Raw genomic sequence first — 22671 nt, 5'->3', positions numbered from 1 at the left:
GATGATTTGAGAGGTGAGATGATTTGAGAGGTGACATGATTTGAGAGGTGAGATGATTTGAGAGGTGAGATGATTTGAGGTGAGATGATTTGAGAGGTGAGATGATTTGAGAGGTGAGATGATTTGAGAGGTGAGATGATTTGAGAGGTGAGATGATTTGATCGGTGAGATGATTTGATAGGTGAGATGATTTGAGAGGTGAGATGATTTCATAGGTGAGATGATTTGAGAGGTGAGATGATTTGAGAGGTGAGACGATTTGAGAGGTGAGATGATTTGAGAGGTCAGATGATTTGATCGGTGAGATGATTTGATAGGTGAGATGATTTGAGAGGTCAGATGATTTGAGAGGTGAGATGATTTGAGAGGTGAGATGATTTGAGAGGTGAGATGATTTGATCGGTGAGATGATTTGATCGGTGAGATGATTTGATCGGTGAGATGATTTGATCGGTGAGATGATTTGAGAGGTGAGATGATTTGATAGGTGAGATGATTTGATCGGTGAGATGATTTGATCGGTGAGATGATTTGATCAGTGAGATGATTTCAGAGGTGAGATGATTTCAGAGGTGAGATGATTTCAGAGGTGAGATGATTTGATAGGTGAGATGATTTGATAGGTGAGATGATTTGAGAGGGGAGATTATTTGAGAGGTGAGATGATTTGATAGGTGAGATGATTTGATAGGTGAGATGATTTGAGAGGTGAGATGATTTGATCGGTGAGATGATTTGATCGGTGAGATGATTTGATCGGTGAGATGATTTGATCGGTGAGATGATTTGATCGGTGAGATGATTTGATCGGTGAGATGATTTGATCGGTGAGATGATTTGATATGTGAGATGATTTGATAGGTGACATGATTTGATCAGTGAGATGATTTCAGTGGTGAGATGATTTGATAGGTGAGATGATTTGACAGGTAAGATGAATTGAGAGGTGAGATGATTTGATAGGTGAGATGATTTGAGAGGTGAGATGATTTGAGAGGTGAGATGATTTGAGAGGTGAAATGATTTGATAGGTGAGATGATTTGAGAGGTGAGATGATTTGAGAGGTGAGATGATTTGAGAGGTGAGATGATTTGATATGCGAGATGATTTGAGAGGTGAGATGATTTGAGAGGTGAGATGATTTGATCGGTGAGATTTTTTTTTTTTTTTTTTTTTTGTGTATACAAGATCGAGGCTCGTGAAAGAGCGAACATTAATCACACAGAAAGACAAACCGACACATAAAACATATAACATCGGGAGCGGTAGACAAGATGGGGAGAGAGGGGGAAGGACACAAACACAACATTTGAGAGCAGGGACCGAGAGACATGGAGACATCGAGAGATCTGAGAGAGGGCGAGGGCTTTGGGGGGGGGGGGCATGGGAAGGGGGCGGTGGGAGAGGTATAAAACATATGGACACTGCCAGGACTTCCAGGAAAGAAGTTGGAATTTCAAACAAGGTGGATCTGGGGTGAATTAGCGGGGGTAGAAAAGATCAAGGTTTTGGATGGGGTAAGATAAGAGATGGTGGTGAACAGCTGTTTTAAAGACCTGGAGGGAGGAGTGGGATTGAAGGGAGTGAGGGAGTTTGTTCCAGAGGCGGGAGAAAAGAGGAATGAAAGAGTGAAGGTGAGCAGAGAGCCGAGATTTCGGCAGTTTAACCATCAGAGGGTTGCTGGCAGATCTTGTGCGACCTGTAGGAATATTTGGGGGACAGAGCACAGAGAGAGCTGGGGGTGCAAGGCCGGAGAGGAGTCGGTAGAAGACAGAAAAACCACCTGCTTGCCTGCGGTGAGTGAGTGAAAGGCCCTCAGAGATAGCTTCATCGCGGGAGATTCCAATAATTCTGAAAGCTTTGGTTTCAACAGCGTGAAGCCGAGCTAGGTGTGAGGCAGGAGCACCGGCCCATAGGGGAGAACAGTATTCCATTGAGCTGCGGATGAAAGCCTTGTATGTGGTGAGGAGCTCAGGTGTGCCGAGGAAGGACTTCGCACGATGGAGGATGCCCAGTCGGCGACTGGCTTTGGAGGCCAGCTTGGAAATGTGGTTTTCCCAAGAAAGATCATGGCAGATAGTGAGACCCAAAATCTTGAGCGACAGAACTTCTTGGAGAGGATTGTTGAGAAAGTAGATGGGAGGGTTGTCCAGTCGATCTTTTCGGAGAGACATAGTAAGAGTGTGAGATTTGTCAGGATTGAAAGACATGTTCCACTTGTTTGACCAGTCTGTGATTTTGTCCAGGTCTTCAGAGAGTGAGGAGGCAGCAGACTGCCGATCTGAGGGAAGAGGAATGGAGCGGCAGAGAGTGGAGTCATCAGCAAAGAGATAGAGAGGATTTTCGAGAGAGTCAGAGAGATCATTGATGAAGACCAGAAAAAGCACGGGGCCCAGAACACTGCCTTGGGGAACTCCAGCCTGAACAGGAAGAGGAGATGAGAGAAACCCATTCAGGGCCACACGTTGACGACGACTAGAGAGGAAGTCCGCCAGCCATGCGTGGAGATTTCCATGGATACCAAAGGAGGAGAGTTTGGTGAGCAGAGCGGGGTGCCAGACCGTGTCGAAGGCACGTGATATGTCGAGGGAGACAGCTCTAATTTCCTGTTTGGCATTGAGGACCTCCATCCATTGTTGAGACAGCAGAAGCAGCATGTCCAGAGTAGAGTGACCTGGTCTGAACCCAAATTGATGATCAGAGATCAAGCCATTGGAGAAGAGGAAAGATTTCATATCCGAAGCAATGATGGATTCCATGACTTTGCTGATAATTGGGAGAAGGCTGATTGGTCTGTAGTTGCTAGGATCTGTTTTTGCACCTTTTTTGTGCAAAGCGGTGATGTTGGCTGATTTCCAAGCAGATGGCAGTTGACCTTGAGCAAAAGAGAGGGTGAAGAGAACAGAGAGAGGGTGAGATAGAGCAGCAGAGCAGGATTTTAGGACCCGTGGGCTGATGCCGTCGGGTCCAGTTGCAGAATCAGAGTCGAGGGTTGACAGAAACTTTTCCACCTTGTCAGGAGGAAAGGACACGGAGTCCAGGAGCAGCAGGGTACGACTGGGTATGGTGGGTACAGAGAGGGATGGGTTTGGGACACAAGATTTAGAGGCAAACACAGAGTTGAGGCATTCAGCTTTTTCACGTGCGGAGTCAGCTGTGTAGCCGTTTGAGGTAAGGGAGGGGATGGAGGGGGAACAAACACCAGAAACGGATTTGACCAGACGCCACCAGGATTTGGAAGAGGGAGACAGATAAGAGAGTTCGGTCTTGAGAACGGAGAGATATTGTTTCCTGGCTCTCCTGAGGGTGGACACACACTTGTTTCGGGCTTTGTGAAAGGAAATGAGATTTCCTTCCGTTGGATTTGCTTTCCAGGAGACGAAGGCAAGTTGTTTCTGGGCAACAGCCTCACCACAAGATTCCGTGTACCATGGACGGGAGGAAGGGTATGACAACTGAAGACGAGATGGGATAAATCTGTGCATGAGAGAGAGCAATTTACTTTGAAAGAATTCCCAGGATGAGTTGATGTCAGTGGCGGTAGAGATGGGAGACCAGTCCAGATGATTGATGGCTGCTTGAAGACCTTGCCAGTTGGCCTGAGTGAAATGCCAGAGAGAGTTGGGATGAGTAGATAGAAGTTGGTCCATATCATCAGACAGCGATATGTAGATGGAGTCATCACTGTTTGGGTGACGGTACAACACACATATGAACAAGAGGTGGGAGCGAAGGGGAAGCCGTAGCCAGAGGTATTCCTGGGGGTGAGGTGGAGAGAGTGCAGTGCAGGGCGAGTGAGGAAGAGAGTTTTTGATAAAGATAGCAACCCCACCACCAGGACGAGGCTCAGGTCTATCATACCGGAGGAGGGAGTAGCCCGGGAGAGATACTATGGAATCAGAGACATCATAAAGGAGGAAAGTTTCTGTTAAGCAGATCACGTCTGGTTTGACAGAAGCAACCTGTATGGAGAGATCAGTTAAGTTTGAACGAAGGCCCCGGATGTTTGAGGTCCATACCGTTAATGAAGAGGAAGGGGGAGCATCAGATACAGAACAGGGGGGAGGAGGGGTAGGGTAAGATGTGGAAGAGGTGGAAGAGATAGGGAGAGCTGTTGAAGGTGTGTCAGAGATTTCAGAATAGCTCGGAGAAAGGGAAGGATGGGGCGGACAAAAGGTCTCAAAAGGTGAGATGATTTGATCGGTGAGATGATTTGATCGGTGAGATGATTTGTTTGGTGAGATGATTTGATCGGTGAGATGATTTGATCGGTGAGATGATTTGATCGGTGAGATGATTTGATAGGTGAGATGATTTGATCGGTGAGATGATTTGATCGGGGAGATGATTTGTTCGGTGAGATGATTTGATAGGTGAGATGATTTGATCGGTGAGATGATTTCAGAGGTGAGATGATTTGATAGATGAGATGATTTGAGAGGTGAGATTATTTGATTGGTGAGATTATTTGATCGGTGAGATGATTTGATCGGTGAGATGATTTGAGAGGTGAGATGATTTGATTGGTGAGATTATTTGATCGGTGAGATTATTTGATCGGTGAGATTATTTGATCGGTGAGATGATTTGATCGGTGAGATGATTTCTGAGGTGAGATGATTTGATAGGTGAGATTATTTGATAGGTGAGATGATTTGATAGGTGAGATGATTTGAGACGTCAGATGATTTGAGAAGGGAGATGATTTGAGAGGTGAGATGATTTGAGAGGTGAGATGATTTGATAGGTGAGATGATTTGTGAGGTGAGATGATTTGAGAGGTGAGATGATTTGATAGGTGAGATTATTTGAGAGGTGAGATGATTTGAGAGGTGAGATGATTTGATAGGTGAGATGATTTGAGAGGTGAGATGATTTGATCGGTGAGATGATTTGGTCGGTGAGATGATTTGAGAGGTGAGATGATTTGATCGGTGAGATGATTTGAGATGTGAGATGATTTGAGAGGTGAGATGATTTGATTGGTGAGATGATTTGGTCGGTGAGATGCTTTGAGAGGTGAGATGATTTGAGAGGTGAGATGATTTGAGAGGTGAGATGATTTGATTGGTGAGATGATTTGGTCGGTGAGATGCTTTGAGAGGTGAGATGATTTGAGAGGTGAGATGATTTGGTCGGTGAGATGATTTGAGAGGTGAGATGATTTGATAGGTGAGATGATTTGAGACGTCAGATGATTTGAGAGGTGAGATGATTTGATTGGTGAGATGATTTGAGAGGTGACATGATTTGAGAGGTGAGATGATTTGAGAGGTGAGATGATTTGAGAGGTGACATGATTTGAGAGGTGAGATGATTTGAGAGGTGAGATGATTTGAGGTGAGATGATTTGAGAGGTGAGATGATTTGAGAGGTGAGATGATTTGAGAGGTGAGATGATTTGAGAGGTGAGATGATTTGATTGGTGAGATGATTTGGTCGGTGAGATGCTTTGAGAGGTGAGATGATTTGAGAGGTGAGATGATTTGAGAGGTGAGATGATTTGAGAGGTGAGATGATTTGATAGGTGAGATGATTTGAGACGTTAGATGATTTGAGAGGTGAGATGATTTGATTGGTGAGATGATTTGAGAGGTGACATGATTTGAGAGGTGAGATGATTTGAGAGGTGAGATGATTTGAGAGGTGACATGATTTGAGAGGTGAGATGATTTGAGAGGTGAGATGATTTGAGGTGAGATGATTTGGTCGGTGAGATGCTTTGAGAGGTGAGATGATTTGAGAGGTGAGATGATTTGAGAGGTGAGATGATTTGAGAGGTGAGATGATTTGATAGGTGAGATGATTTGAGACGTCAGATGATTTGAGAGGTGAGATGATTTGATTGGTGAGATGATTTGAGAGGTGACATGATTTGAGAGGTGAGATGATTTGAGAGGTGAGATGATTTGAGAGGTGACATGATTTGAGAGGTGAGATGATTTGAGAGGTGAGATGATTTGAGGTGAGATGATTTGAGAGGTGAGATGATTTGAGAGGTGAGATGATTTGAGAGGTGAGATGATTTGAGAGGTGAGATGATTTGATCGGTGAGATGATTTGATAGGTGAGATGATTTGAGAGGTGAGATGATTTGATAGGTGAGATGATTTGAGAGGTGAGATGATTTGAGAGGTGAGATGATTTGAGAGGTGAGATGATTTGAGAGGTGAGATGATTTGAGAGGTGAGATGATTTGAGAGGTGAGATGATTTGAGAGGTGAGATGGTTTGAGAGGTGAGATGATTTGAGAGGTGAGATGATTTGAGAGGTGAGATGATTTGAGAGGTGAGATGATTTGATAGGTGAGATGATTTGAGAGGTGAGATGATTTGATAGGTGAGATGATTTGAGAGGTGTTGCACTGTTCAGACCATCCTTGTTTTAGACATAAACATAGATTCCTCAGTAGACAACTAAATGTTATCGGTATCCCAAAACATTATTTAAAAGTTACTTGAAGGCACTAATTAATCATTTGTTTCTGAAGAGGAACTGAGATATGTATGTTTAAGAAATAATTGCTCCACAAACAGCAATCGTAATACTTGCACAATCTTAAACCTGAAAGACATATCGTATTCATATATTGTGCAGTTTGTGAGAAATATCTTATCTTTGCCTCCAGAGGCAATATGATTGGTGCAAGTGTTGGTCGCGTCGTGGTTGCAGCTTGTGCACCGAATCAACGCGGTCGATGATTCGAGCTGCGGCCGAGTCATGCTAAAGACTTTATATATGGTATGAGTTGCTTCTTTGCTTGACGCTCAGCATTTAAAGGAAAGACAACAGAAAAAAACACCCATAGATTAGCATCCATCAGGAGGAGGGAATTCCTCATTGATTGTCCCACTGAGTGCAGAGAGAAAAGTGATATCTATATTATAATAGCCGTAGATGATTCTGTCTGTCTGTCTGTCTATCTGTTGGGTGTCTGTCCGGGGTGTGGCTTACTCGGTTTGCAGAGTAGCTCCACCCATAGCTCCACCCATTCTGGGAGTGGCTATAAACAAATATCCACCATTTTATTAACTCGCATAGCTTTGAGTCCTGTTTTGTAGGCCCGTGGTGTCTTGCTCTCCCCCAGTTTTATTTCAAATCAAATTCGATAAATCATTTCATTTTTCACAGTCGCTAACATAGTTTTAGACTCGGTTGAAAAAAAACGGGAAGAAAATCCGATGAAAGTTGCCGTTTATAGAACGAAATGAATTCTCAAAGGCCTGTAACTTCAAGGCCATTGAGTCTCTCTCACGCCTTTATCTCCAATCTAACTCACCATATGATTTCATTTTTATCGATGGTTTTACTTTTAGACTCGGTGTCAGCAATAATTGAGAACAATCCACACACGCGGGAAAATGCAGAGATATATTTTTTAAAATCGCGTCATGGTGTATCATACACCGCCCAACATGACACCGCCGGCAATGTGTCGATATATATTAAAAATTCGCTTTTGCTTTTCCGTTATGATATATTACTATTTCGTTTGATGATAGTCGTCACAAAAACGTCAACAATGATGCCGACATATATTTCTTCGTTTTTATTTCATTCAACATATTAGCCGGAAGTAAAATATGTTTCAGGAAATTACCGAGAGATATTTCTTCGTTTTTTTTATTAGTTATGTGCGCATACACTTTAAATAGGTTTATTTGAAATCTTTAATTTCCCACAAACATTCCACACACGCGGGAAAATGCAGAGATATATTTTTTAAAATCGCGTCATGGTGTATCATACACCGCCCAACATGACACCGACGGCAATGTGTCGATATCTATTTTAAATTCGATATATCATTTCATTTTTCACAGTCGCTAACATAGTTTTAGACTCGGTTGAAAAAAAACGAGAAGAAAATCCGATGAAAGTTGCCGTTTATAGAACGAAATGAATTCTCAAATGCCTGTAACTTCAAGGCCATTGAGTCTCTCTCACGCCTTTATCTCCAATCTAACTCACCATATGATTTCATTTTTATCGATGGTTTTAGAGTCGGTGTCAGCAATAATTGAGAACATTCCACACACGCGGGAAAATGCAGATATATTTTTTAAAATCGCGTCATGGTGTATCATACACCGCCTAACATGACACCGACGGCAACGTGTCGATACATATTAAAAATTCGATATATCATTTCATTTTTCACAGTCGCTAACATAGTTTTCGACTCGGTTGAAAAAAAACGGGAAGGAAATCCAATGAAAGTTGCCGTTTATAGAACGAAATGAATTCTCAAACGCCTGTAACTTCAACTTCAAGGCCATTGAGTCTCTCTCACGCCTTTATCTCCAATCTAACTCACCATATGATTTCATTTTTATCGATGGTTTTGGACTCGGTGTCAGCAATAATTGAGAACATTCCACACACGCGGGAAAATGCAGAGATATATTTTTAAAAATCGCGTCATGGTGTATCATACACCGCCCAACATGACACCGACGGCAACGTGTCGATATATATTAAAAATTCGCTTTTGCTTTTCCGTTAAGATATATTACTTTTTCGTTTGATGACAGTCGTCACAAAAACGTCAACAATGATGCCGACATATATTTCTTCGTTTTTATTTAATTCAACATTATTAGCCGGAAGTAAAATATGTTTCAGGAAATTACCGAGAGATATTTCTTCGTTTTTTAAAATTAGTTATGTGCGAATACACTTTAAATAGGTTTATTTGAAATCTTTAATTTTCCACAATATAATTTACTTGCCATTTATCATTTGATGATTACGAGACAAATTCCTCTTGAGGATCGTGACAATTCATGCGCTGCGTGGAAACTTCTATTTCCAAAATGAATGAGACGATCGATGAAGAACGCAGACTTGAACAGGATGCAGCAAGAAAACGAATGAGACGGGCGAACGAGTCCATCGACGAACGTCAATGCAAACTTGCGGGGTCACCCGTGGGAATCCCACGGGCATGGATGTGTGTGACATTTCGACATATTGAGTTAGATGCTGCACATTCATTTTTACAAAATGGTTACTGGCAAGTCATCAGATCCAGAAATGGTGTAAAAACCACCGTTTAGAGGCCATTTTTCCCCGCAAAGCGGGGGTTGGCCTTTTCGGGGACCGTGGTAGTTGTTGTTTTTTTGTCCCCTTTTTGAAGCAATGTTTTACGGCCGGATGCCCTTCCTGACGCCAACCCTTTTTGCCGCCTTCAACGACAAACAGGGAATTACCAGTGAACTGGTACTCAATTAGCCGACCTCGGAAGGATGACAGGCTGAGTCAACCCCCCTGGCATTAATTCGGCGATCGACCGAGATTCGAACCCAGGATCCTAAGCCGGCACCCTAGCCGCTAGCCCAACACCAGAAATGGTGTCATGAACACAATTTATTTACGCACAAGCACAAAAGCAAGACGGGCCGATTTCCGATTCCGACGGGCCGACGGGCGAGACGGGCCGATTTCCGATTCCGACGGGCCGATTTGGAGCAAGAAAAAGAACGAGACGGGAGAAAAAGGAGAGAAACGAGACGGGGAAAGCCGATTGGAGAGGCGAGTGAGGCGCGATTGGAGAGGAGTGTGAGGCGCGATTGGAGAGGAGTGTGAGGCACGATTGGAGAGGAGTGTGAGGCGTGATTGGAGAGGAGTGTGAGGCACGATTGGAGAGGAGTGATTGGAGGGGAGTGTGAGGCACGATTGGAGAGGAGTGTGAGGCACGATTGGAGAGGAGTGTGAGGCGCGATTGGAGAGGAGTGTGAGGCGCGATTGGAGAGGAGTGTGAGGCGCGATTGGAGAGGCGTGTGAAGGATTGCAGAGGAGAGGAGTGTGAGGGATTGGAGAGGTGAGGGATTGGAAAGGAGAGGGATGTGAGGGTTTGGAGAGGAGAGGAGTGCTAGGTGGAGAGAGGAGAGTGTCAGGTGGAGACAGGAGAGTGTCAGGTGGAGACAGGAGAGTGTCAGGTGGAGAGGAGTGAGGGGTCACATATTATGTGAAATAACTAAATTCACACCATTTCTGGATCTGATGACTTGCCAGTAACCATTTTGTAAAAATGAATGTGCAGCATATAACTCAATATGTCGAAATGTCACACACATCCATGCCCGTGGGATTCCCACGGGTGACCCCGCTAGTCTATATTATAATAGGCGTAGATGATTCTGTCTGTTGGACGTCTGTCCGGGGGTGTGGCTTACTCGGTTTGCAGAGTAGCACCACCCACTCCTCCTTCTCGAATAGCTTTGAGGCCTGTTTAGTTAGGCCCGTGCTGTCTTTCTCTCTCACACAGATTTATTTCAATTCTAATTCGATATATCATTTCATTTTTCGCAGTCGCTAACATAGTTTTAGACTCGGTTGAAAAAAAACGGGAAGAAAATCCGATGCAAGTTTCCGTTTATAGAACGAAATGAAATCTCAAACGCCTGTAACTTCAAAGCCTTCTTGAGTCTCTCGCACGCCTTTATCTCCAATCTATATCTAACTCACCATCTGAGTTTCATTTTTATTGATGGTTTTAGACTCGGTGTCAGCAACGCGGGAAAACGCAGAGATATATTTTTAAAAATACCGCCCACCGCCCAACCGCCAACAACCGCCAACATGTATCATACACCGCCCAACATGACACAGACGGCAACATGTCGACATTATCGCTTTTTCTTTAAACCGAGTGAACCGAGCCGAACCGAATAAACCGAGTGAATTCACCGAGCGAATTTCATCCAATTCCACCGAGTTTCATGAAATTACCGAGAGATATTTCTTCGTTTTTATTTTATTAGTTACCAGCAGAAGTACCCAGCGTTGCCGGGCGGGGGAGGGGTGAACGGCACGTACACTTTAAACATGTATATACATGTGGGATGTGGGATATATACATGTGGGACATGTGTACGTGTGTGTGTGTACGTGTGTGTGTGCGCGCGTGCATGCATACATGTGTGTGTGTGTGTGCGTGCGTGCATATATGTATGTGTATGTGTATGTAGGCTAACCCCCGCTTTAGCAGGGAAAATGGCCTTAAAATGCATGGTGGTGTTGTATGTGTATGTGTATGTGTATATATATATATGTCTGTGTGTGTGTATGTGTATATATATGTGTGTGTGTATATGTGTCTGTACGTGTGTGTGTGTTTTTGTGTATGTGTATATATATGTGTGAGTGTGTGTGAGTGTGTGTGTGTGTGTGTGTGTGTGTGTGTGTGTGTGTGAGTGTGTGTGGAGATGTATATATGTGTATAATGTGCATATATGTGTATATGTGGATACATATGTGTATAAATATGTGTATATGTGTATATGTGTCTGTATGTGTGTGTGTGTGTGTGTGTGTGTGTACGTGTATGTGTGTATGTGTGTGTATATGTAAACATGGGCTGGTGTGTGTGTAAAGTGTGAGGAGGTATTGGAGAGGAGTGTGAGGAGGTATTGGAGAGGAGTGTGAGGAGGTATTGGAGAGGAGTGTGAGGAGGTATTGGAGAGGAGTGTGAGGGGTTGGAGAGGAGTTTTTTTTTTTTTTTTTTTTTTGTATACTGAATCGAGGCTCGTGAAAGAGCTAACATTTACTTCACAAACAAATCAACCAGACAAACAAAACACACAAAAAGAGGGAGCGGAAAACAAGATGGGGAGAGAAGGGGAAGCACACAAACACAACATTTGAGAGCAGGGAGATGTGTGGAAGGGAGAGAACTTGGGGGGAGGAGGCGTGGGAAGGGGGGGGGGGGTGGAGGGAGAAGTATAAAACACAAGGACACCAAGGACTTCCAGGACAGAAGTTGGTATTTCAAAAAAGTGGAATTGGGGTGAAATTAGCGGGGGTAGAAAAGATCAAGGTTTTGGATGGGGGAAGATAAGAGATGGTGGTGAACAGCAGTTTTAAAGACCTGGAGGGTGGAGTGGGATTGAAGAGAGTGAGGGAGTTTGTTCCAGAGGCGGGAGAAGAGAGGAATGAAGGAGTGAAGGTGAGCAGAGAGTATTGATTTTGGCAGTTTGACCATAAGAGGGTTGCAGGCAGATCTTGTGCGACCTGTAGGAATATTTGCGGGACAGAGCCCAGAGAGAGCTGGGGGGGCAAGGCCAGAGAGGAGTCGGTAGAAGATGGAAAGACCACCAACCTGCCTGCGGTGAGTGAGTGAGAGGCCCTTGGAGTTAGCTTCATCGCGGGAGATTCCAATGATTCTGAATGCTTTGGTTTCAACAGCGTGAGGACGAGCTAGGTGTGAGGCAGGAGCACCAGCCCAGAGGGGAGAGCAGTATTCCATTGAGCTGCGGATGGAAGCCTTGTATGTGGTGAGGAGCTCAGGTGTGCCAAGGAAGGCTTTGCACGACGGAGGATGCCCAGTCGGCGACTGGCTTTGGAGGCCAGATTTGAAATGTGGTTTTCCCAGGAAAGATCATGGCAGATAGTGAGACCCAAAAGCTTGAGTGACAGAACTTCTTGGAGAGGATTATTCAGAAAGTGGATGGGAGGGTTGTCCAGTCGGTCGTTTCGGAGAGACATCGTAAGAGTGTGAGATTTGTCAGGATTGAAAGACATGTTCCACTTGTTTGCCCAGTCTGTGATTTTGTCCAGGTCTGCAGAGAGTGAGGAGGCAGCAGACTGCCGATCTGAGGGATGAAGAATGGAGCGACAGAGAGTAGAGTCATCAGCAAAGAGATACAGAGGATTTTCAAGAGAGTCAGAGAGATCATTGATGAAGACCAGAAAAAGCACAGGGCCCAGAACACTGCCTTGTGCAACTCCAGCCTGAACAGGAAGAGGAGATGAGAGAAACCCATTCAGGGCCACACGTTGACTACGACTAGAGAGGAAGTCCGCCAGCCATGCGTGGAGATTTCCATTGATACCAAAAGAGGAGAGTTTGGTGAGCAGAGCGGGGTGCCAGACCGTATCGAAGGCACGTGATATGTCAAGGGAGACTGCTCTAATTTCCTGTTTGGCATTGAGGACCTCCATCCATTGTTGAGAAAGCAGAAGCAGCATGTCCAGAGTAGAGTGTCCATGTCTGAAACCAAATTGATGATCAGAGATCAAGCCATTGGAGAAGAGGAAAGATTTCATATCTGAAGCAATGATGGATTCCATGACTTTGTTGATAATTGGGAGAAGGCTGATTGGTCTGTCGTTGCTGGGATCTGTTTTTGCACCTTTTTTGTGCAAAGCGGTGATGTTGGCAGATTTCCAAGCAGATGGAAGATGACCTTGAGCAAAAGAGAGGGTGAAGAGAACAGAGAGAGGGAGTGAAAGAGCAGAAGAACAGGATTTTAGGACCTGTGGGCTGATGCCGTCAGGTCCAGTTGCAGAATCCGAGTCGAGGGTTGACAGAAACTTTTCCACCTTGTCAGGAGGAAAGAACACAGAGTCCAGGAGCAGCTGGGTACGACTGGGTACGGTGGGTACAGAGAGGGATGGGTTTGGGACAGAAGATTTAGAGGCAAACACAGAGTTGAGGCATTCAGCTTTTTCACGCGCGGAGTCAGCCGTGTGGCCATTTGAGGTGAGGGAGGGGATGGAGGGGGAACAAACACCAGAAACAGATTTGACCAGACGCCACCAGGATTTGGAAGAGGGAGACAGATAAGAGAGTTCGGTCCTGAGAACGGAGAGATATTGTTTCCTGGCTCTCCTGAGGGTGGACACACTCTTGTTTCGGGTTTTGTGAAAGGAAATGAGATTTCCTTCCGTTGGATTTGCTTTCCAGGAGACGAAAGCAAGTTGTTTCTGGGCAATAGCCTCACCACAAGATTCCGTGTACCATGGACGGGAGGAAGGGTAAGACAACAGAAGACGAGATGGGATAAATCTGTGCATGAGAGAGAGCAGTTTGCTTTGGAAGAATTCCCAGGAAGAATTTATGTCAGAGGCAGTAGAGATGGGAGTGTGAGGAGGAGTGGCATTGGAGAGGAGTGTGAGGAGGAGTGGCATTGGAGAGGCGTGAGGGTGGAGAGGAGTGAGGGTCACATATTATGTGAAATAAATAAATTGTGTTCATTACACCATTTTAACCATTTTGTAAAATTTAATGTGCAGCACCTAAATCAAGATGTCCAAATGTCACACACGTCCATACCCGTGGGATTCCCACGCGTGACCCCACTAGTCATAAATATTACATCGCTGGCACCCAGAGTGCTCAGGGAAGTGACGTCACTTCCCCCAATCTCAGTGGCTGTGTTTGTATGAAATTTGAGTGTAGTATTATCCCATGTATCTCTTTGCACGGAGGATTTGGTGGTGAGATGATTCTGGATTGTCAGACATCAGTACGTGATTTGCACCACAGATCCTCCACGAGCCTTAGAGGCTGCAAATAACATTTCGATTTTAAAAGGGGATACTAAAATTTCATTCAAATAATTTACATTGAAACTCAACAAAGCAGATCATTTCACACGTAATGTGAAAATACAAACGTTCATTGTATTTTTTCACATTTCACACTATCAAAACTCAACAAAGCATAATGCATCAAACATTTCTCCATGCTCGTGCCAACATGAATGACCAGTTGATATTGCAGATAATGCCGAGGCAGTGATTGTGAATGGAGGTGAAGTTAAGATTTACCTTTGGGACATTTTGTTCCATCAATCTGCTCTGCGCGATCTCAATGGCACACAAGCACAGGTCAATGCCCAGAACTTCAACCCCATAAGTCTGAAAATACAATGAACATGTTTGTTTGCACATACTTTTTAATTACTGTGTTAAAATAAGCCATCTCATAAAACCGAACTGAAAACTTTATGCTCTGCCCAATTTTATTTTTATTTTTTTTGTATACAAGATCGAGGCTCGTGAAAGAGCGAACATTTATCACACAGAAAGACAAACCGACACATAAAACATATAACATCGGGAGCGGTAGACAAGATGGGGAGAGAGGAGGAAGGACACAAACACAACATTTGGGAGCAGGGACCGAGAGACATGGAGACATGGAGACATCGAGAGATCTGTGGGAGGGAGAGGGCTTTGGGAGGGGGGGCATGGGAAGGGGGGGGGGGGAGAGGTATAAAACATATGGACACTGCCAGGAATTCCAGGAAAGAAGTTGGAATTTCAAACAAGGTGGATCTGGGGTGAATTTGCGGGGGTAGAAAAGATCAAGGTTTTGGATGGGGGAAGATAAGAGATGGTGGTGAACAGCTGTTTTAAAGACCTGGAGAGAGGAGTGGGATTGAAGGGAGTATGGGAGTTTGTTCCAGAGGCGGGAGAAAAGAGGTATGAAAGAGTGAAGGTGAGCAGAGCCGAGATTTCGGCAGTTTAACCATCAGAAGGTTGCTGGCAGATCTTGTGCGACCTGTAGGAATATTTGGGGGACAGAGCACAGAGAGAGCTGGGGGAGCAAGGCCGGAGAGGAGTTGGTAGAAGACAGAAAGACCACCTACATGCCTGCGGTGAGTGAGTGAAAGGCCCTTGGAGTTAGCTTCATTGCGGGAGATTCCAATGATTCTGAAAGCTTTGGTTTCAACAGCGTGAAGCCGAGCTAGGTGTGAGGCAGGAGCACAGGCCCATAGGGGAGAATAGTATTCCATTGAGCTGCGGATGAAAGCCTTGTATGTGGTGAGGAGCTCAGGTGTGTCTAGGAAGGACTTCGCACAACGGAGGATGCCCAGTCGGCGACTGGCTTTGGAGGCCAGCTTGGAAATGTGGTTTTCCCAAGAAAGATCATGGCAGATAGAGAGACCCAAAAGCTTGAGCGACAGAACTTCTTGGAGAGGATTGTTGAGAAAGTAGATGGGAGGGTTGTCCAGTCGATCTTTTCGGAGAGACATAGATAGAGTGTGAGATTTGTCAGGATTGAAAGACATGTTCCACTTGTTTGACCAGCCTGTTATTTTGTCCAGGTCTTCAGAGAGTGAGGAGGCTGCAGACTGCCGATCTGAGGGAAGAGGAATGGAGCGGCAGAGAGTGGAGTCATCAGCAAAGAGATAGAGAGGATTTTCCAGAGAGTCGGAGAGATCATTGATAAAGACCAGAAAAAGCACAGGACCCAGAACACTGCATTGGGGAACTCCAGCCTGAACAGGAAGGGGAGATGAGAGGAATCCATTCAGGGCCACACGTTGACCTCGACCAGAGAGGAAGTCTGCAAGCCATGCATGGAGATTTCCATGGATACCATAGGAGGAGAGTTTGGTGAGCAGTGCTAGGTGCCAGACCGTATCGAAGGCATGTGATATGTCAATGGAGACAGCTCTGATTTCCTGTTTGGCATTGAGGACCTCCATCCATTGTTGAGACAGCAGAAGCAGCATGTCCAGAGTAGAGTGACCTGGTCTGAAACCAAATTGATGATCAGAGATCAAGCCATTGGAGAAGAGGAAAGATTTCATATCTGAAGCGATGATGGATTCCATGACTTTGCTGATAATTGGGAGCAGGCTGATTGGTCTGTAGTTGCAAGGATCTGTTTTTGCACCTTTTTGTGTAAAGCGGTAATGTTTGCTGATTTCCAGGATGCTGGCAGATGACCTTGAGCAAAAGAGAGGGTGAAAAGAACAGAGAGAGGGTGAGATAGAGTGGCAGGGCAGGATTTTAGGACCCGTGGGCTGATGCCGTCTGGTCCAGTTGCAGAAACAGAGTCGAGGTTAGACAAAAACTCCTCCACCTTGTCAGGAGAGAAGGACACAGAGTCCAGGAGCAATTGGTTTCGACTGGGAAAGGTGGGAACAGACAGAGATGGGTTTGGGACTAAAGATTTTGAGGCAAACACAGAGTTGAGGCATTCGGCTTTGTCACGTGCGATGTCAACTGTGTAGCCATTTGAGGTAAGGGAGGGGATGGAGGGGGAACAAACACCAGAAACGGATTTGACCAGATGCCACCAGGATTTGGAGGAAGGAGACAGGTTTGAGAGTTCAATCTTGAGTGTGGAGAGATAGTGCTTCCTGGCACTCCTGAGGGTAGACACACACTTGTTCCGAGCTTGGTGGAAGGAACTGAGATTGCCTTCAGTTGGATTAGCCTTCGAAGAGGCAAAGGCAAGTTGTTTCAGGGCAACTGCCTCGCCACAAGATTCAGTGTACCATGGACGGGAGCAAGGGTAAGACAACTGAAGACGAGATGGGATAAATCTGTGCATGAGAGAGAGCAGTTTGCTTTGGAAGAATTCCCAGGAAGAATTGATGTCAGAGGCAGTGGAGATGGGAGACCAATCCAGACGATGGATGGCTGCTTGAAGACCGTCCCAGTCGGCCTGAGTGAAATGCCAGACTCGTCGACGATGAGGAGGCTCTCTGAGAATGGCCAGAGAGATGTCCACTTTGACAAGCACATGATCAGAAGAACCGATTGGAGCAGAAGAAGAGCAGCAGACATTAGCAGGGAAGTTTGTCATAACCAAGTCTAGAAGAGAAGATTCTCCATTGGCTGAGATCCGGGTCGGGAAATTGACAGATTGTGTCAATCCCAGTGAGTCACAGAAGTCCTTTGCTGAGGTGCCATGACTGGTGAGAGAGGAACCCACACCCAACCAGCTGGCATGGTGACAGTTGAAGTCACCACATATGAGGAAGAGAGAGTTGGGATGAGTGGATAGAAGTTGGTCCATGTTTTCAGACAGTGAAATGTAAATGGAGTCATCACTGTTTGGAGGACGGTACAGAACACATTTGAACAAAAGGTGGGAGCGGAGAGGAATCCATAGCCAGAGGTACTCCTGGGGGTGAGGAGGAGAGAGGGCAGTGCAAGGAGAGTGAGGAAGAGAGTTTTTGATAAAGATAGCCACCCCACCACCAGGACGAGGCTCAGGTCTATCATACCGGAGGAGGGAGTAACCAGGAAGAGATATTAAGGAATCAGAGACATCTTGAAGGAAGAAAGTCTCTGTGAAGCAGATCAAGTCTGGATTGTCAGAAGCAACCTGTATGGAGAGATCATTCAGGTTTGAGCGAAGGCCCCTGATGTTTGAGGTCCATACCGTTAATGACGAGAGAGGGGGAGCATCGGGTACAGGACAGGGGAGGGGAGGAGTAGGGTAAGATGAAGGATGAGAGGGGGAGGTAGGGAGAGCAGTTTATAGTGTGTCAGAGATTACAGAAGAGTTCCAAGAAAGGGAAGGATGAGGAGGATGAAAGGTTTGATGGTGAAGGGATGAGGCACAGTGAGGGGTTATTTGAGGGGGGGGGGGCAGAGGAAAGTAGAAGGTTGGGGGGGGGGGGTGGAGGTATGAGATAGAATGGAGACGAAGTGGGGAGGAGGCAGCTTTGAGGAGGAGGGGGGAGGAGGGAGAATTGGAGAGGAATGGTATGGGGGGAGATTTGAATGGGAGGGGTTGGGGGGAGTTTTGAAGGGGAGGAGTGAGGGGGGAGTTTAGGAGGGGAGGGGCAAGGGGGGAGTTTAGGAGTGGAGGGGCAAGGGGGGAGTTTAGGAGTGTCGGGGCAAGGGGGGGGGGATTTGGAGGGGAGGGGCAAGGGGGGAGTTTAGGAGGGGAAGGGCAAGGGGGGAGTTCAGGAGTGGAGGGGCAAGGGGGGAGTTTAGGAGTGGAGGGGCAAGGGGGGATTTGGAGGGGAGGGGCAAGGGGGGAGTTTAGGAGGGGAAGGGCAAGGGGGGAGTTTAGAAAGTGGATGATTAATGAAAGACGAACATTGATAACAAATTGGGTTTGTTGTGATTTTCAAGTTAGCAATCCGATTCAGAACGATGGAGGAGGGGTGGAATGAATGTGTATTTAGACCATGTAGTGAGGGAGACGTATAAGAGATTGAATTTCTTGTTTTTGATGTGGAATGAGTTGGAGAGGAAATTGAAAAAAGCCTTTTAAATAGGAAGAAAAACAGCGTGTTGTAATATACCACTGAATAAAACACTGAAGGGGAAAGTTTAAACATATTTAAATAATATTTAAACAGAACCGTGAACAATCTTATATGCACAAAATACCAATGGGGGGAGGGCCGAGAGGGACCACCACGAGTCACGTGAACAGGGCAAAAGGTGGATGGCAAGGAGATAATGGGGGCGGGGCGAACAGCACACCTGGACAGAAAGTACAGGATGAGATAACAGCACACGTGAATTCTCGCACACCAATTCTCGAGTTCATTGACTTGTTGTGTTCATCAATCCAAATATACACGACATGACCAAAAGTATGCGGACACCCGAACATCGAACATCTCATTCCAAAAGCATGGGCATAAATATGGAGTTGGTCACCCGTTTGCTGCTATAACAGCCTCCACTCTTCTGGGAAGGCTTTCCACTAGATGTTGAAACATTGCTGTGAGGATTTGCTTCCATTCAGCCACAAGAGCATTAGTGAGGTCAGACACTGATGTTGGGCGATTAGGCCTGGCTCGCTTTCCAATTAATCATCTCACCTCTCATTCCGAAGTTTCCATTTCGGAATAGAATTAGCTCATCTCCCCTTCCTGTCAGGCTGGAGTTCCTCGAGGCTGTCGGCTTTCCAATTAATCCCAAAGGTGTCCGATGGGGTTGAGGTCAGGGCTCTGTGCAGGGCAGTCAAGTTCTTCTACACCGATCTCGACAAACCATTTCTGTATGGACTTCGCTTTGTGCACGTGGGCATTGTCATGCTGAAACAGGAAAGGGCCTTCCCCAAAGTGTTGCCACAACGTTTGAAGCACACAATCGTCTAGAATGTCATTTTATGCTGTAGCGTTAAGATTTCCCTTCACTGGAACTAAGGGGCCTAGCCCAACCATGAAAAATAGCCCCAGACCATTATTCCTCCTCCAACAAACTTTACAGTTAACACTATGCATTCGGGCAGGTCGTGTTCTCCTGGCATCTACCAAACTCAGCTTCGTCCGTTGGACTGCCAGATGGTGAAGCGTGATTCATCATTCCAGAGAACGCGTTTTCACTGCTCCAGAGTCCAATAGTGGCGAGCTTTACACCACCCAGTCGAACCTAGCTGATCCTGGACTCTGTGTCCTTCTCTCCTGAAAAGGTGGAGAAGTTTCTCTCAGATCTCGAATCTGATTCTGCAACTGGACCAGAAGGCATCAGCCCACGGCTCCTAAAATCCTGCTCTGCCGCTCTATCTCACCCTCTCTCTGTTCTCTTCGCCCTCTCTTTTGCTCAAGGTCAGCTGTCACCTGCTTGGAAATCAATCGTGAATCAATCGGGAAATCCCGCTTCACACAAAAAAGGTACAAAAACATATCCTTGCAACTTCAGACAAAACAGCCTGCTCCCAATCATCCGCAAGCTCATGGAATCAATCATCACTTCTGACATCAAATCCTTCCTCTTATCCAATGGCTTGATGTCGGATCATCAATTTGGATTCAAACCAGGTCATTCTACTATGGACATGCTGCTTCTGCTGTCTCAACAATGGATGGAGGTCCTCAATGCCAAACAGGGAATCAGAGCTGTCTCGCTTGACATATCACGTTCCTCTGATAAGGTCTGGCACCCCGCCCTGCTCACCAAACTGTCCTACGATGGTATCCATGGAAACCTCCACGCATGGCTTGCGGACTTTCTCACCAGTCGCATCGCAGTCAACGTGTGGCCAAGAATGGAATTCTCTCATCTCCCCTTCCTGTCAGGCTGGAGTTCCTCGAGGCAGTGTTCTAGGCCCTTTGCTTTTTCTGGTCTTCATTAATGATCTCTCTCACTCTCTGGAAAATCCTCTCAATCTCTTTGCTGATGACTCCACTCTCTGCCGCTCCATATCTCAACACTTAGATCGGCAGGCAGCAGCCTCTTCACTCTCTGCCGACCTGGACAATATCACAAAATGGTCAAACAAGTGGTACATGTCTTTCAATCCTGAAAAATCTCACACTCTCAGTATATCTCTCCAAAAAGACCGTCTGGACAACCCTCCCATCTACTTTCTGAACAATCCTCTTGAAGAAGTTCTGTCACTCAAGCTTTTGGGTCTCACTATCTGCCATGATCTTTCAGGGGAAAACTACATTTCTAAGCTGGCCTCCAAAGCAAATCACCGACTGAGCATCCTCCATCATGCAAAGTCCTTTCTGGGCACTTCTGAGCTCCTCACGACATACAAAGCTTTCATCCACAGCTCAATGGAATACTGCTCTCCCCTCTGGGCTGGTACTCCTGCCTCACACCTAGCTCAGCTTCATGCGGTTGAAACCAAAGCATTCAGAATCATTGGAATCTCCTGCGATTAAGCTGATTCTGAGGAGCTTTCACTCGCCCACTGCTGGCAGGTAGGTGGTCTTTCTGTCTTCTACCAACTCCTCTCTGGCCTTGCTCCTCCTGCCTGCTCTGTCTGTGCTCTGTCCCTCAAATATTCCTGCAGGACGCACAAGATCTGCCAGCAACCCTCTCATGATGAATCTGCCAAAATAAAGACCCTCTGCTCACATTCACTCTTTCATTCCTCTTTTCTCCCACCTCTGCAACAAACTCCCTCACTCTCTTCAATCAGTCTCCTCCCTCCAGGTCTTTAAACAGCTGTTCACCAGCATCTCTAATCACTCTCCCATCCAAAACCGTGTTCTTTTCTACCACTGTTAAAACACCCCAATCTCCCTCTTTCAATCCCCAACTTCTTTCCTGAAATTCCTAGAAGTGTTCATTTGCTTTATACTGTGTAGCCTCCTTCCTCCCCCAGCCCTCCCCCTTCCACAGATCTACCGATGTCCTTATTCTCTACTGTTGTTGTGTTTGTGTGCTTCCCTCTCTCTCCCTCTCTTGTCTCCCGCTCCCTTAATTGTATGTTTTATGTGTCTGTGCATGTTTTCATGTTCAATGTGTTAGCTGATACACAAGCCTCGATTACGTATGCAAAAAAAAACGCAAAAGAAAAACCTCCAGCTGACACGTGACGCATATGGTGATCTTCGGCTTGTGTGTGGCTGCTATGCCATGGAAACTCATTTCATGAAGCTCCCAACGAACAGTTGTTGTGCTGACGTTGCTTCCAGAGGCAGTTTGGAACTCAGTAGTGAGTGTTGCAACCGAGGACAAACGATTTTGACGTGCTACGCACTTCAGCACTCTGCGGTCCCGTTCTGTGAGCTTGTGTGGCCTACCACTACGTGGTTGCGCTGTTGGTGCTCCTAGACGTTTCCACTTCACAATAACAGCACGTACATTGGACCTGGGCGGCTCTAGCATGGCATAAATTAGACGAACTGACTTGTTGGAAAGCTGGCATCCTATGACAGTGCCACATTGAAAGTCACTGAACCCTTTAGTACGGCCCATTCTACTGCCAATGTTTGTCTATGGAGATTGCATGGCTGTGTGCTTGATTATATATATCTGTCAGCAATGGGTGTGGCTAAAACAGCCGAAACGACTAATTAGAATGGGTGTCCGCATACTTTTGACCATGTGTTGTATTTCCCTCTCCCTCTTTCTCCCTCTCCCACCCTGATTGCAGGTCCGACTACAACAATGTAACACCAAAAGTGTCGTTAGTTTTGAAAGCTTGTCAATAGTCGTTATGAAAAATGCTGTCAGAGTTTCATATCTACAGCCCAGATAGGGCAGCAGCTGCAGTAGTGGCCAAAAATATTGGCACCCTTGCACTTTTTTCAAATAACACAATTTTCTCTATAATGAAGTTGAAATTGACAAAAGTATTTGGTCTCCACAATTTTTTGTTTCACTGTTAATATCACAGAACCTTTGTTTTTGATTCAGAACTTAATATATCCTTTTAAATCAGAAAATACAAATAAATGGCATTGACCAAATTATTGACACCCTCGACTTATTAT

General features: G+C 45.7%; 1 protein-coding gene across 1 annotated transcript in view; it reads right to left on the bottom strand.

Moving 5' to 3' along the window:
- Positions 1-22671, bottom strand: part of LOC137435672 (uncharacterized) — a 107419-nt gene that overhangs the window by 34939 nt on the left and 49809 nt on the right. The window contains exon 8 of the mRNA XM_068129620.2: positions 14558-14647. Coding sequence (XP_067985721.2) covers positions 14558-14647 — 90 coding nt within the window. The remainder of the gene's footprint in view (positions 1-14557; positions 14648-22671) is intronic.

The sequence above is a fragment of the Myxine glutinosa genome, chromosome 9 (genome assembly GCF_964187855.1).
Source record: "Myxine glutinosa chromosome 9, kmMyxGlut1.1, whole genome shotgun sequence".
NCBI classification, from domain to species: Eukaryota; Metazoa; Chordata; class Myxini; order Myxiniformes; family Myxinidae; genus Myxine; species Myxine glutinosa.
Note: the sequence above shows the minus strand (reverse complement) of the source record. Positions and strands in the feature narration are given on the sequence as shown.